General features: G+C 33.7%; 3 protein-coding genes and 1 pseudogene across 3 annotated transcripts; 1 reads left to right on the top strand and 3 right to left on the bottom strand.

Annotated features, from left to right (window-relative positions):
- On the top strand, nucleotides 2362-3429 carry LOC109347241 (LOB domain-containing protein 29-like). The gene is made up of 2 exons (XM_019586947.1): nucleotides 2362-2640; nucleotides 3007-3429. The coding sequence occupies exons 1-2, from the start codon at nucleotides 2362-2364 to the stop codon at nucleotides 3388-3390; spliced, it is 663 nt and encodes a 220-aa protein (XP_019442492.1). The 3' UTR covers nucleotides 3391-3429.
- Nucleotides 6079-7385, bottom strand: LOC109347242 (LOB domain-containing protein 16-like). The gene is made up of 2 exons (XM_019586949.1): nucleotides 7098-7385; nucleotides 6079-6411 (listed from the first exon to the last, which is right to left on the bottom strand). Exons 1-2 carry the CDS (start codon nucleotides 7383-7385, stop codon nucleotides 6079-6081), a joined length of 621 nt encoding a protein of 206 aa, XP_019442494.1.
- LOC109348464 overlaps nucleotides 10009-16162 on the bottom strand; it is a 9722-nt pseudogene continuing 3568 nt past the window's right edge.
- On the bottom strand, nucleotides 11711-13433 carry LOC109348462 (cytochrome P450 94A1-like). The gene is made up of 2 exons (XM_019588920.1): nucleotides 12497-13433; nucleotides 11711-12364 (listed from the first exon to the last, which is right to left on the bottom strand). Exons 1-2 carry the CDS (start codon nucleotides 13380-13382, stop codon nucleotides 11712-11714), a joined length of 1539 nt encoding a protein of 512 aa, XP_019444465.1. The 5' UTR covers nucleotides 13383-13433; the 3' UTR covers nucleotide 11711.

Here is a 16162-nt window from a genome sequence, read left to right on the forward strand (position 1 = left end):
GCAGTCATCACATACATCATCTGAGGCTCTGAAAGTTGGTAATCCTAGGACCATTTCACCTTGACTTAGTAATTCAAGACTCTTGAAGTTAAGGTGTCCAAATCTTTGATGCCAAATCCACTTCTCATCTGTCATGGATCCTAGACACTTTTGATTTCCAAGCTGAATGCCAATCTTGAAAGTCCTGTTTTGTGCTAGAGGGGCTTTCAAGACTAACACTCCCTTTTTGTTGAATACTTTGAGCATCTTCTCTTCTAATCTCATCTTGTACCCTTTCTCAAGCAATTGTCCAAGACTTAGAAGATTGCTCTTCATTCTTGGCACATATAGCACACTTGAGATGTATGAGATTGATCCATCTTTCTTCTTGATCATCACTTTACCAATTCCTTCTGCCTTGATAATGCTATCATCTGCAAACTTGATTCTGGTTTCAACTGAATTGTCCAATGTTACAAACCAATCCTTATTCCCTGTCATGTGATTTGAACAACCTGAATCAAGATACCAACTACTTGAATTCTGTTCTTGTTGATTTGTCACCATGAGTAGAGCATCATCTGATTCACTAATTCTTTGACAAGAATCAATGCTTCTGGCCATCAATAGCACCTCTTCCTCTGATTCCTCATCTTTGGCTAGCCTTGCTTCTGCTTCTTTGGTATGGATGACTCTTCTTTACTTACATTCTGAGGCAAAATGTCCTCAATTTCTGCAGTTGAAGCACTGAATTTTGCTCTTGTCCTTCTTGTGTATTCCAACCAACTGATTACTCCCTTTCTTGGCTCTACTGACTTCACCACCATTACCCTGATTGCTAGAGTTAGTTCTTTGTTGTGAATTCAGTCCAAGCTTCGAATTGTCAGTTTCAAATCTCCTACCACCTTGCCACTTTGCCTTGTCTCTTCTGAATCTATCATTCTGTCCAGGACCACCCTTCTTCTTGAACTGTGCACTCAAAGCATGATCTGACTGTCTGTAGATCTGCCTCTCCATGAATCTTTGCTCATGCACTTCTAAGGACCCTTGCAGTTCATCAATTGTTAGGTTGTCAAGGTCCTTTGCTTCCTCTATTGCTGCTACAATGTGATCAAACTTGGGATGGAGAGTTCTGAGAATTNTCAGCTATTGATTCTTGTTCATCCATTTGCATAAGCTCAAACTGTCTTTTGAGTGTTAGCAACCTCACCTTCTTAACTCTCTTTCCACCAGTGTAATTCTTCTCCAAGATTTCCCAAGCCTCCTTTGAACAAGATGCTGCATAGATCTTTTCAAAGTTGGCTCTATCCACACATTGGTGGATCAAGAAGATTGCCTTGCAATCTCTCTTGTTTGCTTCCCTATACTCCACTGAGTTCTCATCAACCATTGGCATACCAGCTTTCACTACATCCAGGCATTCTTGAAATCCAAAAATTGCCTTCATTTGAATGCTCCAATGGTCATAATTCTTCTCATCAAGAATTGGAAGATTCATTGCAAACCCATTTGATGTTGCCATTCTTCTAGCTAAGCTTCAGAATTCCCTACTGTCTTGTAGCTACGTTTTCAATCTGTGAGCTTCACTTCTTGAAGCTTCTTGCACCCAATCTTGGCACCACCACAGACCCTGACCGTATAGCTCTTGATACCACTGTTGAAGTTTGAAAAACCAGAAGCTCAATTCCTTCTGTTGGTTTTGTTACAGAAAGACAGAAAAGGAAGGTAATGAAGAAGAAAAGGAAGTCGTGTATAGAGAAGAGAAGAATTGGAGTTTGTGAGTGAGAATTATTGAAGGAATGAATGAGAATTAAGAAGGAGAAAATCTTGCAATGATTGAATGATCAAAAACTGAATCATTCTATATTTGGAATGCATTAACTACCTTTTGAATTACAACCTTCTATTTATAGAAGGATTACAACTAACTTTCAATTAGCAATGAATTACATTTTTACATAAACAATTTCAGGGCAAACAAAACAAAACAAATCTCTTCCATTTATCTTAATTCTTAATTACCTTCTATTTCATCAAATATATAAGGTACGGATACATATTATTCAGGAGAGAAACGACAAGATCAGATACATCCAGTCACCACACAAAATGGGTTTTGTTAATGCTACCTCTTTTGTCGTATAGGATGTTGAATGGAATCTCACGTTTTTTCTGACAAATAAAAATTTGGGATACGGAAAAAATAAAGAACACTGTAGGCCAGTAAGGGAACCTAATGTAATTAAATATACCTTATTCTAATCCATCCCTTACCCTTGCTATGGTGTATATAAAGATAGTGATAAATGATTATGATTTGCACAAAACTGAATTAAGAGAGAGCCAGAAACCCCCCCAAAAATTCTAATAAGAAAGGCTAAGATGGCTGGTTCTGGTTCACCTTGTGGAGCCTGCAAATTTTTTAAAAGGAAATGTGTGAGAGGTTGTGTTTTTGCACCTTACTTTTGTCATGAACAAGGTGCTTCCCATTTTTCAGCCATCCATAAAGTGTTTGGTGCAAGCAATGTCTCAAAGCTTCTTCAACACCTCCCCGTGAGTGATCGATGTGAAGCCGCAGTCACAATCTCATATGAAGCTCAAGCTAGAGTACAGGATCCAATTTATGGCTGTGTTGCTCATATTTTTGCTCTCCAACAGCAGGTTTGTTATCTTCTCATTGTCACTAGGAAACTTTGTGTGTAACTAAAAACCCTAGCTAATAGGTCTTGTCCCCAAGAACTTGGGTTGGATTCCCATGTTTAAATCCTAGTTGAGGTTGGTAGTTTTCTCTCACCCTATGGTCTAGAACATCTCTTTGCTGTTGATTTTGAATAAGTCATATAGCTATACTTTACTAATACATGATCTGCAAGAAAATGTATCTGAACTATTGGTTTGGGACTATCTCATAATTTAATATCCTGATAAGTTACAAGCAGCAATATTGCTTAGTTTGTAACTAAAAACCCTAGCTTGCTAATTTCGGCTTATTAATTACTATATGAACTGTGGTTTTGATCTTTGTAGGTGGTCAATTTACAAGCACAGCTAGCTTATCTAAGGGAACAAGCAGGTCAAAGTTGTTTCAATCTCTCTGGTGCTGAAAACCCTAATGAGAAATACATTGGAAAATCTACTAGTTCTTTCCCCATGGATCTGCAAAATTGTTTCCAGATGGAAAATCCGAACATGGGTTCACAATTTCTTCCCAACTTTTATAATAATCCTTCAACAACACAACACTATGGAAATACTAAGGACCAAAACCCTATTGGGAACTATGAAAGTTCAGGAACTACCCTTGATGAAAGCATCTCATTTTCTAGCTTTGAGGAGATTTGTAACTCCATGTCCTATGAAATGCAAAGGGAGTGGGGCTTTCACAATGAAAGGGGTCATGACCTTCAGTGAGTGGCTTATATGAAAGATCAGAGTTTGCAAGAGAGAATTTTTGAAGAAGACTTCATCAATTTTGATTGATGTTATATGAAGCACTACTTCAATTTCTCTTCCCATAAATAAGCTTAGGAAGCCTAGAATTAATGTTCATATATATAATATAAATTGGAGTGAAAAATCCACCCGACTATTGTATTATTTAGTCTATCTAGTGTAATATTATTTTTAGTAAACTATTAGCATAATTGTTAGAGATAAAACTCTGGATTTCTATGAGCTAAATTGAGTTTGTTTATGGGCATAGGGAAGATACTAAGTGTTGACCTAAGAGGTGGAGCCACTTGAATACTTTTCTGACATTCTTTCCTTTCTTATGTAAAACTGGTTTGCATTGGCAAATATTTGGAATAGACTAAGCGCTATGGTAATCCCGAAGTATATCTGATATATAAATTCAGAAACCGTATATTAATTACTAAGATAGAGGAAAAAGACATTGCAGAAAGAGCTCATCAATTAGAGTACATTGGTTAATGAAACTAAAGAATATGTTTATGCTTCCCTATACACATGCACACACATTCTCCCTGATCAATGAGTTTTCTAGGCAAGGAACTTCGGTGTGTGTGTGTGTATATATATATATGGAACTATGGATCTATGACAACACATATTGCATTTCTTCATATCTCTCATTTTACCACCTTTATGTTTTCAGCTAGTGAATTGGGTCGATAAGCATGTTTAATTATATATTAAGGAATCTGTTAACTACTGTATTTAGGATGTTGGTTAAGTAGTCGAAAATATAAACACTACAATGAAAATGCTTTCATATTCTTATTGTATTTGAATACACAATTTTCCGATGCAAGTTTTCTATCTATTATTCCTTAAACAACCGTGATATTAGACCCTTCGTAAACACTCCTTATGTTGAATTATTCTACATTTTAAAAATAAAGATTTTGATCTGCTATAGTTCCGAATTTAATTAGGTGATTAGGTCTTTGAAGAAATATATATTACTTCTGTCAAATGTTTGGCTAGTGAGAGAACTAATTGGGTCAATTTTACACCTTACAAATTTATTGAGATTTTAGCAAATTATGAGTTTGGCTTAATGGTAAAATTGTTGCTTAATGACTACAAAATTACAGATTCAAATACTAAAAATAATTTCTCTGCTTGTGGGTTGATAAGTTTACATACATCTGTCCATAGAGTCCTTTTATGGAAATGGAGAAGGGTCTACGAAACAAGCTCTTTGTGGGTTATTGTTCTCATTGAATATTCAACAAGTGAATGAGTCGAGCATCTAAATCAACCAAAGCCTTATATTTTGACTATGTGTTGGATCTTGAAACTACTTTCTCTTTTATTGAGGACCAAGAAACAAGTGTCTTACCATGAAAGATACATTAATCTATCATAGACTTTTAATCATCCATACTAGTGACCCAGTTTGCATCTGAAAATCCTACTAAGTCTAGATTATGAGAAAGTTTAATATGTAGGCAGTGGTGGATGGTGTCTTGGAGATATCTCAAAATTCTCTTTATATCATGCTAGTGATTTAGAACGGGAGAGATCATGAATTAGCTAAGCTTAAAGAGGATATTATGTCACATCATATGTTTGTCAAGTAATATAATGCAATGCCCCTATAGCCTAACAAGCCCCACAAAAAACTAAAATGGTCATTAGTGATAGTCTCACAACTTTTCAAGACTTCATATAAATGAATAGTAGATAATATATTAATTATATATAAATTTTTACAGTATAAATATATAAATATTACTCTATAATATAAGTGAACTGAGAAGTTCTTTAAAACTGTTTTATATATGAAAAAGGAAACAATCTTTACTAAGAGGTTCATAGTTTTATAAATATGTAAGAGGAAGAAGAATGGATAAAGCAACTCGCATAGAATATATAATGTGCATATATCTTGATGAATATGTTATCGATTGTTTGTGCTATATTAGATGAATGTTTAAGGGACAGACCTAAAGCCTAAGGCCGTGATATGGTATCTGTATTCTGGTAGGACAGTTGCCTTGCTTTATTAATGATTTCACAGTTTAGGCCCAAATACAATTCTTCAAATAACAACATAAATGAGATTAAGAAAAGTTATTAGAGAATGCTAATGGTTTTAACATTATTTAATATATACAGTAGTTAACAACTATACTAATCTGAGTCAACAAGATAACTCAAAGAGACTTGAGAGACTTAGCAAACTTATCTGCAAGAAAATAATTTCTTTTGGATTGAATCCACGGACAGAAAAAGCCTAATGCTTAGTTTAGGCTTATCAGCTATGGTCATTTTTCTTCTTCACACTCTCACTATATACAACACTAGGCTCTAACAACCAAGAACTAGCTTGCTCTAATTTATGAGTAATATATTCTCACTTTTTTTACATTGGGGTGACATAATATGACTCAGACTTAGCTTTGTCTCATTATATTCCTAAAGACTACTGATTAATTTCAAAATTTAACGTTCATTAATTAATAGAATAATTTAACTGACTGTAATCACAAATTCAGACACAAAATATGGGGCAAATAATATTACCCCTTTATATATAATCATTGATCACTTATCTATTATTATTTCTAAGGTAAAAAAAAGAGTGCAAGAATATTATTATTTTTCTCAGTTAATTGCTAGCTAGCCTAATTAGTTCCTCATCATCCTGAGTGCTATTTCTTGCAGCTCACACAAGTCATTGTTATGTGATCTTTTCTTAGAACAAGCTTGGAATGAAAAATCATCTCTTCTTTGTATATCTTGCATGACCATTCCATCATTGATATTGTTGCTATGATCAATTGATTCAAGTGAGCTTTGAGGAGATATGGGATTCATGTGACAAAATGGATTCATTGGTTGTCCTTGTTGGCCACTAACATTCCCTGATGGCCACTGATGATTCTCTATGTTCCTGGATTCCACCATGTCTTGAGCCAGCTGAGATTTCACTTGCATTAGTTGTGCTTGCAACCAACCCACCTAATCAATTAAATAAAAAGAAAATGTAAGAAAAAGTTGAAGCTGAATTAATAAATACGACTAGAAATATATATTTTTTGTTTATATGAATGTAAAGTTTAGGTGAGTTGGAATGCTAAAGTTTTCTGGAGGTTTCAAGGCACTATGAGCGCATAGAAGTATACTTATATAATACCCACTAATGAGGTTATTAGAAACATTTTGTTTGTGTATTAATAATTTGACTGTCATGTATATTTATACAACCAATAAATATTTTGTGTGTGTATTAATAATTTGACTATGGTGTCATTTATGTTTAATTTGACTATGTATCAATAAATAATATGCTTGGACCGACTCTAGGAGAATCATAAAAGCCAAAGGTACGTAACGAAGAGAAAATGACAGGAGTAATGTGATTAATGACCTTATTGATTTTTCCAATTTCTAACATATATGAAAACAACCTTATTATTTATATAAACGATTTCTATTATATTATTCTAGCACCACAATTTTTGCTTTAGCTAAATAAGAGAAACACACTAGTCAATATACATTTGGTTTCTTTCTTTAATATTTTTTTCCAAATTAGTAAAGGTAGTAAAGGCGTAAAAGAAAAGTGGCGAGAACCAAAAGTATTTTCCATATAATTTTAGAAGTTAATTTTGATGAGCATTGTAATAATTAATATATAATGGTACCTGTTGTTGTAAGGCAAAAATGTGTGAAACACAGCCATAAACGGGGTCTCTGACACGAGCCTGAGCCTCATAAGCTATGGTGACAATAGCCTCACACCGATCATGAACTGGTATATGTGAAAGCAATTTAGAAACATTGCTTGCACCAAACACTTTATGTATGGCTGCAAATCTTGCAGGCCCTTGTTCTGAGCAAAAATATGGTGCAAAGATGCAATCAACTGCACATTTTCTTCTTAGAAACTTGCATGCTCCACAAGGAGAACCAGTTCCATTTGAAGAAGTCATAGTGTAATAAACAAACTACGAAGAGAGAAATATATGGAAAGTGAGAAGTAAGAAGAAAGGAATGGAATAAAATTTGTATAAAGCACACGGGCACACTAGGAAATGGTGCAAAAATCTGTGAGGATTATGGTGTGTCAGAGGGGAGGGAGTAATGAATGAATGTGAAATAGTTATAGGGAATAAGGGGTAAAGGGTCTTATAAGAAAATGTGAATGGGGGACATGTGAGGCTTGTTTGTAGGATTCTAAGGGGACACTTCTTAATGGTACATGCGGCTCGTTTAATTTTTTTAATGGGGTTAGACCAAGTTAATGTAATTTGGACTGTTTTCATCCATGTCTACTTTATTTTTCTAAACTTTAATTTAGAAGCCAATATTCTATTGTCTTTGGTTAGGATCCATTTATAGCTTAAACTTGTTCCATGGTTACTTATTATTGATCATGATGATATGTTCCATTTATACAATAATATAATGATTTTTAAATGAATGCAATATTTGTAAAAAAGGGTTTTATAAAATAATAGCCGACAATATTTGTTTGGGTAGTGTATGCGTGTAATGGGGTGGGGTTGGTTAGGTTTTTGTTGAATGAATGATTAAGAAAGAAATGATTAATAAATAGTTGGATCTTATTTTTGCGCCGAACGCCGTACTTAGGAACTGCTGCCATTTGTTCTTTTCTGACTCCTACTTATTGTGAGAAAAACTTGATTATGTTAACGTGTGAATTGTAGATTAGAAGCTTTCCTTGCCCTTCATGTATATGACTAATAAATTTAATACATTATATGATATAATTGAATTTAAGCAGCATTCCTTTAATACCTGCAAATGAACCAAGAGCTTGAGCAGCTTCATGTGCCAACAAATTTGACGTATCCCTTGTGGCAATATATCCATAAAACATACTATTGCGTGTTACTGCCATAGTTGTAATCATATATCCTCATATATCAGTTACTTTTCAATATCTTTCTATGTTTAGTCATGAAAATGATTTGGAAGGATATTTCATATTTGTTTTCTTCTTCACATATCTGCCCAAATTAAGGGCATATTATCATGTATCTTAATTTTTCTGATTTTAATGAGATACATTTTAAGATGTTTAAACTTGCTAATTTATTTTTCTATTTATAGTGGCTTGGGACACCTAGTACTTGATCATTGTGAACAACAATATAAGCCTTAAATTCATAGGTTCATGATGGGAGATCTAGGTTAATATGTGTTGGATTATATTCAAACATCACAACTTGTCTTAAGGGTTGTGACTTGTGACTTGGGAATTTATGTAAATATGGGAAGATATAGTTTTCCCCCTTTACAGACTCGTATAAGAATTTGAAGAATGTCCTTACTACACTTTTAACAATTACCTTTTACTAACTGCAGCTACGTGATCTATTCTTGTATGGCACACAAATTAACTTTTTATGTGCACGTTCTTACTCCTAATAGATTCTCTCTTAACAATGGGAAAAATGATATGTAATCAAATAAATAAAAGAAGTTTATATTAAAAATGTACACAAAAATTGTGCTGCTATATTATTATCATACTTACACATTGATCCTTTACATCAAGAATGAAAAGAATTCCTCTATGGAGTAAAAATATATCATAAACTTGGGCTAATATTTGGTTACCAGCCTCGTCAGTTGTTTGCATGCACACTGCTGGTCCTTTTCAGCCTATGTAATAATAAATCTTACACTCTTTTTTTTTAATACAAACTGTTATTCTCACCTATTTTATAATTAATGATCAAAAGTAGTCTTTGTTTCTAAACAAAAATCTTTTGATAAACAATTATAGTGTAAGTGTGAAAAAATGTACTACTTAATAGAATGAATGAGTTGAACGAGTACACATCTGTTGTCTTACTCCTTTGTGTCATCAATTAGAGGTGATGATACAAAAAGTGGGACAACAGATGTGCTCCCGAGTTAAACATTTGTCTTTCTTGCTCAAGGATGATCATTGGATCCCCCGGACCCTGGTGCAGAGCCATTTGGAAGTGCCTGGAAAAGAAGCCCATATTCCCTAGACCATTGAAAATGTGACAATAGAGGCCTTCCTTCTACTCCACCTTGAGGAGAAGCAACAAAAATTGCCATGATGATCAGCACAATTATCAAGAGGATCTTGTTGTAAGAGAAAGCCATTTTTATAAGTGTGATTTTGATCTTCCTTAGAATGAGGTTAGAAGTATAGAATATGAATAATGAAATGTTTTGGTGTGGAGAAAGGAGACATAACACTTGGTTTATTTATAGGGAATGGAATTGACCCTTTCTTTGGTATGCTATGTTCTAGTTTTTTAATTTGCTTGACTACTCCCAATAGTTTGAAAGTTGAAAAATACCTTGGACTCCAAACATCGTTTAATGAGCAACTAGTGTTTGAAATCGCACACAATTACGTCCGAAATACTTATGCAACAAATGAAATTCAAAGTAAACTAAATGTATATTAAACCAATTCTTAAAAATAATTAGTATCAATATTTATAATTTATAATCATATGGGAATACAAAATATGGTTATACCTGGACTATGAATATTTATTAAAAAAAACATGTACTAAACCAGGTTTGTGTACGGATGGGAGTATAATAAATGAGTATCTCTTTATTCCCATATTTGCATATTCACTCTCTTGCATGTCCCAAATATTAATTTTCTGTTATTCAATTCCTTGCAAAGATCGGTTCCTAGATTTAGCTAAATCTAATGTCAACTATGATTTCCTAAGAGGGATTGAATGAGACGTGGGATAGTAAGAGACTAAGAGGGATTGATTTTGATAAATTCAAAACACAAAAGGAAGCAACACAGGAAAGTAATGGATTCTTTCCCATGACCCGACCCAGCATTCTAAGACCACGTAGCTGAAAAGTATAGTTCCTCATTTTTCAAACTATTTGAATATACTAATTAAATAACTTCCTATGCCTTTTTTGGGATAAATTGCACATGCCTTTCTCCCTCTCTTCCTCGGCGAGGATGCATCATCATTACCAAGATCTATGCAACAAACCCGTGCTTACTGAGGGAACAATTTTGCTTCACTGTTGTCACCTACTACACACCCATTCGAAGAATTTCCATAAGCTTGACTTGCCCCTAGTGCTTGTGCTGCTTCATATGAATCACAAGTTAAACCACAGACTTCATGAAGCTTTTGCAACACGTACCGCTTCTTCGCCTCACCCTCCGCATCTGGCTCATTCCTTCTACCATCTTTACGATCCTGACAGTACCCATCCCCCCATTTTAGGGCATAACCACCAGATTTCAAACCAACAACCTGCCAGAAAATGGCATAATCCCACTTGGACACCTCAACAAGGTGGCATAACCGGCATTGGAAAAAACATCCTTTGAAATGGCAGAACTGAAAAAGGCAACAGCATCAGTTCCCACCACAGATTCCAGCAAAACCTTACCTTCCTCTTTCTCACAAAATCTCTCACCCGTCATCTTCTTTTGGATGAATAATGATAGAAAGATCTCAAATTGAGCCCGAATTTCTTGTAACCAATAATAATCAAAAGGTCAAAAACAAATGAATAAGGTTGTATTTGAAAGCATGCAGCAGAAATGTAGTTAGAGATAGAAAAATAGAGATAAAGTTAGTGAATGAATATAAGAAAGAATGTAACTTTGTGGTTATTGGGCAGAATGACAATAACAACAAAGTGAGGGTAGTGAAAGAGAATAAAAAGAGATAGAGATATGAGATAAACCTGAGATTCAGAAGAGAAGAGGTTCATTTGATTCAGTTCCGGATCTGAAATGAAATTGAAATCAGCAATAGCAAATAACAAATAACAAATAACAAATAGTAATATCCACTAATCCTGCATTGCTTTTCTTCGATGAAGAGATACTGAGTTAAGGATAAGGAAAACAAGTTCCTTTTTTATTGTAAATATCAATTTAACTTTACATATAAATAAAGTTTATCAATATATAACTCAAATAATAATTAATAAATATGACATTTGTTTCTTTACTTTTCTTTTTGTTAAATCGAAATTTTGGTTAATTATAATTAATTTAGTTACTTTGGTTATGTCATTAGCTTGATTTAAAATTTGAACTTATGGAAAATAGGTTGAATTTGATGGAAAATATCATTCAAAATATAAAAGGGAGGTTGTGGAAAAAATCCACTACTCATGTATTATTATTATTCAATCTAGCATCATCTAAACGTGATAACATTATTTGCTTAGCAACAACATAGTACTACAGTACTACTTTTAACGACATTGAACAGAACATGAAATCTGTATCTACATTACTGTTGCTTTCAATCAACCCTTTTTTGGATCTTCACCGGAAACCCACCCTTCATTTGGGAGGTCAAATATGAAATGAACTCCGGATCTGCCACCAGTGGCAGCACCCTAAAGTGGTTGAGAACACTAGCAACAACCCTTTTCATTTGCAAGAAAGCCATTTCTTTCCCTAAACAAATCCTAGGACCTGCTTGAAACACTGGGTATGTAAAAGAATCCTTTCCCACAAAGCTCCACTTCCTTGAACCTGATTCAACCACACTCTCCAACCACCTTTCAGGTCGAAACTGAGCCCAATCAGAACCCCAAATAGATTCCATTCTCCCCATGGCGTAAACATGATATGTTACTGACATACCTTTCTTCACAATTGTCCCATCTGGCAAAACATCATTGTTCATTGCCTCCTTACCATCCATTGGAACTGGAGGGTATAACCTCATGCTTTCACTCAATGCAGCATGCGTGTAAACCATATCCTTTACTTCTTCATACACTGTTACACCTTCTGATTTTTCTCTAATCTCTTTAATTATCTCTTTTTCCACTCTTGGATTTTTAGACAATAGCCAAAAGAACCATGTTAATGCCGCTGATGTTGTGTCTTTTCCTGCTAAAATGAAGCTTATAACTATATCCATCACGAAATCCTCATCAGAGTGCCCTGGAATATGGTATTCAATACTTTTGTTAAATAATTAAGTCCAATCTAAAACCTGTGTTTGTTTAAACTTTTAAAAAAGTGATTTTTAGCTTATTTAAGAAAGTGATTTACATTTATTACATTTATACTAACCTGAACTCAAGAACCGTGAAAGCATGTCTACAGAATCAAGTGATGCCTTCTCTTCAAGTTCCTTCTTTTTCTCTCTCACTATCTTCCTTGCGAATTCCTGAACTTCAGACACTGCTATTCTCAAACGCTTTTCTGACCCAATGTTCAGTTTCCTCTTGATTTTCCATACAATGGGTAACGGTTCTCTAAAACGTTTTGTGCTTATAATGTTAGCTTCTTCGAAAGCTTTCGCGAAATTACTAGCTTTTAGCGACGGAGTTAGGTATTCAGGGTCGAACCCAAAGGCGATTTTGCAGATATTATCAAACGTGAATCGTTGGAGAATGTCTTGGAAATCTATGGTTTTGGATTGGGATTGAGATTCATTGAGAATCGGGATTAAACGGTGGTTGAGTTCAGCGTCCACCACTTGTTCGACGAATTTCCTGAGAGACCTGGTGTTGAATTCGTGGCTAGCGACTTGGCGCTGAAACTTCCAGTTCTGGCCGTTGGCGTTGAAGATTCCAGCGCCAAGGAAATCAGAGAGGGTAGTGACAAAGTTAGCACCTTTTTGGTAATTGGAGAAATGGGTCTTGAGGATGTGTTGCACGGTGGCAGGGTTGGCGGTGACGACTGATGTTTGGCCTGGGAGTCGGTAGAAGGTGAAGGTGGCGTTGGGTGAGGCGATGACGGCGTCGGATAGCCATTGGATACGGCGGTTGGTGTTGGCTTTGAAGGCTAAGTAGGAACCAATAAGTGGGTATGCTTTTGGGAGTGTAGTTGCAGTGGTTGAAGAAAGTGCTTCCACTTTCTTATGTTTTTTCTGAAGTGTGAAGAAGAAGAAGAACAACAATGGAAGAAGGAAAAAGAAGAAAGGGGTGAATAATTGTACAAGGAACTCAGCCATTGTTGCAAATTGAGAAGGTAAAGTAGCTTTAGTTATTGTTGTTTGAATGTCTGATAAATTGAGTTATGATGTGTTGTTATTTATAGTTATGTAAATTAGAAGGAATGTCCAATATCGTGTTTATGTGGGACACCATTTTCTTCTTCAAATTCAATAGTAATCATCTTTCGTGAAAGATGTTTCATTCGCTTCAAATTATGCATGCATGTTCACACTTGGGAAATAATAATACTGTAATATATGTGATGAAAGATTAGTTTTATTATTTGAAACAATACACAAGTTTATAAGATAGCTAAAAAGTATCTATGTTATTAGTTAAAAGCTGATAAGATAATTGATCCAGTGGATTATAAATATAAAATCACATAAAATCTTGTAAGTAAGTGACATCACATGTTACTACTGTATATAGCTTACCAAATATGACCATAAAAACCATTTGTTGAAGATACACATAAAATTGAACCGACTAGAAAATATAGGAAAGATATTATAATTACGATAATAATAAAAATGGAAAATGTGGTTAGATGTTATTCCATTTGCGTAGCATACAGTACATGCAAGAGATACTTGAATGAGAATAATGAACTTTCTCTACGATAATGGATGCTGACACTCTCTGAGGTATGCAAAGTTGTCACGGTTTTTAACTTACCAATAAAGAATATTCACGCAGGCACAACATTATTAAAGTTGTTTAATATTTTTTATTAGTAAAGTTTGATAGATAAGCAACAATCCACAAACTATACTTTTCCTCCTTTTCTCGATCATCATTAAGTTTTTAATGACTTAAGGAAAACAAATCCAATCTCGTTTCTTCTTCTTTTCTAGATGAAATTTCAACTTTGTGGGTCTTCTAATAAGTAACTTAAGAAATATTTGAACCGCCATGATTTATATGTGAATTATAAACGTCATTCATTTCCCATTAAGTTACTAGAAGTAAATATACATGTATAATAAATTTCACTAACATGTTCAAAACATAATTCTTTATAATACTTATATACAAAGTATAAGTATTTTGCATAATAAAAACTATAGTTGTTGATAAGATGTCGAGAATAGATATTAAAATCTAAAAAAAACATTTTCAGCCAACATGCTTACAATCTTATGGATAGAAAGACTAAAGTCCATTATTGGGTTAACAAAACACAAAATAATATAAAAGAATGAGTATCTTAAGTTTCAAGATCTCAATATACTTTAACTAATCGATCGCAACCGACTTCAACTCAAAGAAAGCAAGAGGAAAATATTTCATACTAGAAGATGCAGCCCTATTTTATTTCCATGTAAAATGTTCAAAAGATATATTTCCATTTTCAAGGGCTAGGGCGATAAATAACTCTTTTTCATTCCTATCAAAAAGTCCAAAAGATTAAAAAAAAATCCATTTTCAAGGGCAAGGGTGATGACATTATGATATTATTCTTATAAAAATGTTCAAAATATAATTTTTGAAGTGTAGAAATTACCAAATATTTATCAATTCCTTTTCATATATATGACAAGAATGAACCCATAAGTATTTTAGTAATAGTAAATTTTGAAACGTAGAAATTATTAAAGTAAATTTTGTTTATGCCAATAAAATATTTTCATATATATGACAACAATAAACCCATAATTATTTTAATAATAGTATAGGTGTAATTACATGACTTTGATGTAAATTTTTATAATTAAATAACAATCAACAACAAAAAAACGATTGGAAGAAACAATTTGGATAAAAGTGACCAAATGTGTATTTTAGGGGGAGTGAAGTATTGGATTAATTTAATTTTTGCATGGCACTGACATGTTATATATATTTTCAGCACATCTAGTTTATAATCATTACTGATTAAAAATATTATGATTGTGAAAACAAAGAAGTAGATGATGGATGGTTCTAAAGTATGGTTAAAACTTGGATATGGAAATACAAGGCCACGTAACAAATATAATAATTATGAACCTGAAACAACAAAACAAAGCCATAGTAATGAAGAGGAAGAAAAAATAAACAAAGCCAGAATACACAGAAAAATTCCATTATTTTGGTATCTGGTTATGACAGAAATGCAGGATGGTACGTAACACTCACAACATAACTGAATTGTTTATTTCATGATGAGCATGTTGGAGTCTACCTTATTCTATTCTTAATGATTTTTCATTCCTTATTATGACACAGCTGAAAGTTGTTCAAGACAAGATTATAATGGCATCTTCTCAAGCTTTATACATTTCATTGTAGCCTCATCTATTGGGTTGATCATTGTTGTAGCCATTTATTATCGTCTCAAACAGATCAGAGATCGAAAGATCATTCCATATGTTAGATTATCACGCTCTGGCCACGTCCCTAAGCTTGAAAGATTCTCCCATTATGTAGGTAATAATAATGATAATACTTTCTTTTGTTCCATTACTTACACACGTGCATGCATGGATCCACAAAAAATATTATGTTTGTAGTATTGTTTTCGTGTGTTCATCACATAATTACCGGTTCATCCCTAACGAATACTATCTTATCTGCATCACATACTAGGTAATTCTTTTCAGTAGAGGATATACATTAAGAAAAGTATATTTGGACACATTTCCCTTGATGCTATGCTAGGACAGATTATTGTGATCATGTGATGTGATGGATAAAAGAAAAAGATATATAAACAAGTGTTTTAGAGTATAAAAATATGAAGTTGAAAAGTTCACAAATAATATAGATTATCATGTCAATAAACATAGGCAAGAAATATTTTATATATTGGTAA

This window comes from Lupinus angustifolius, chromosome LG05 (genome assembly GCF_001865875.1).
Source record: "Lupinus angustifolius cultivar Tanjil chromosome LG05, LupAngTanjil_v1.0, whole genome shotgun sequence".
Lineage (NCBI taxonomy): Eukaryota > Viridiplantae > Streptophyta > Magnoliopsida > Fabales > Fabaceae > Lupinus > Lupinus angustifolius.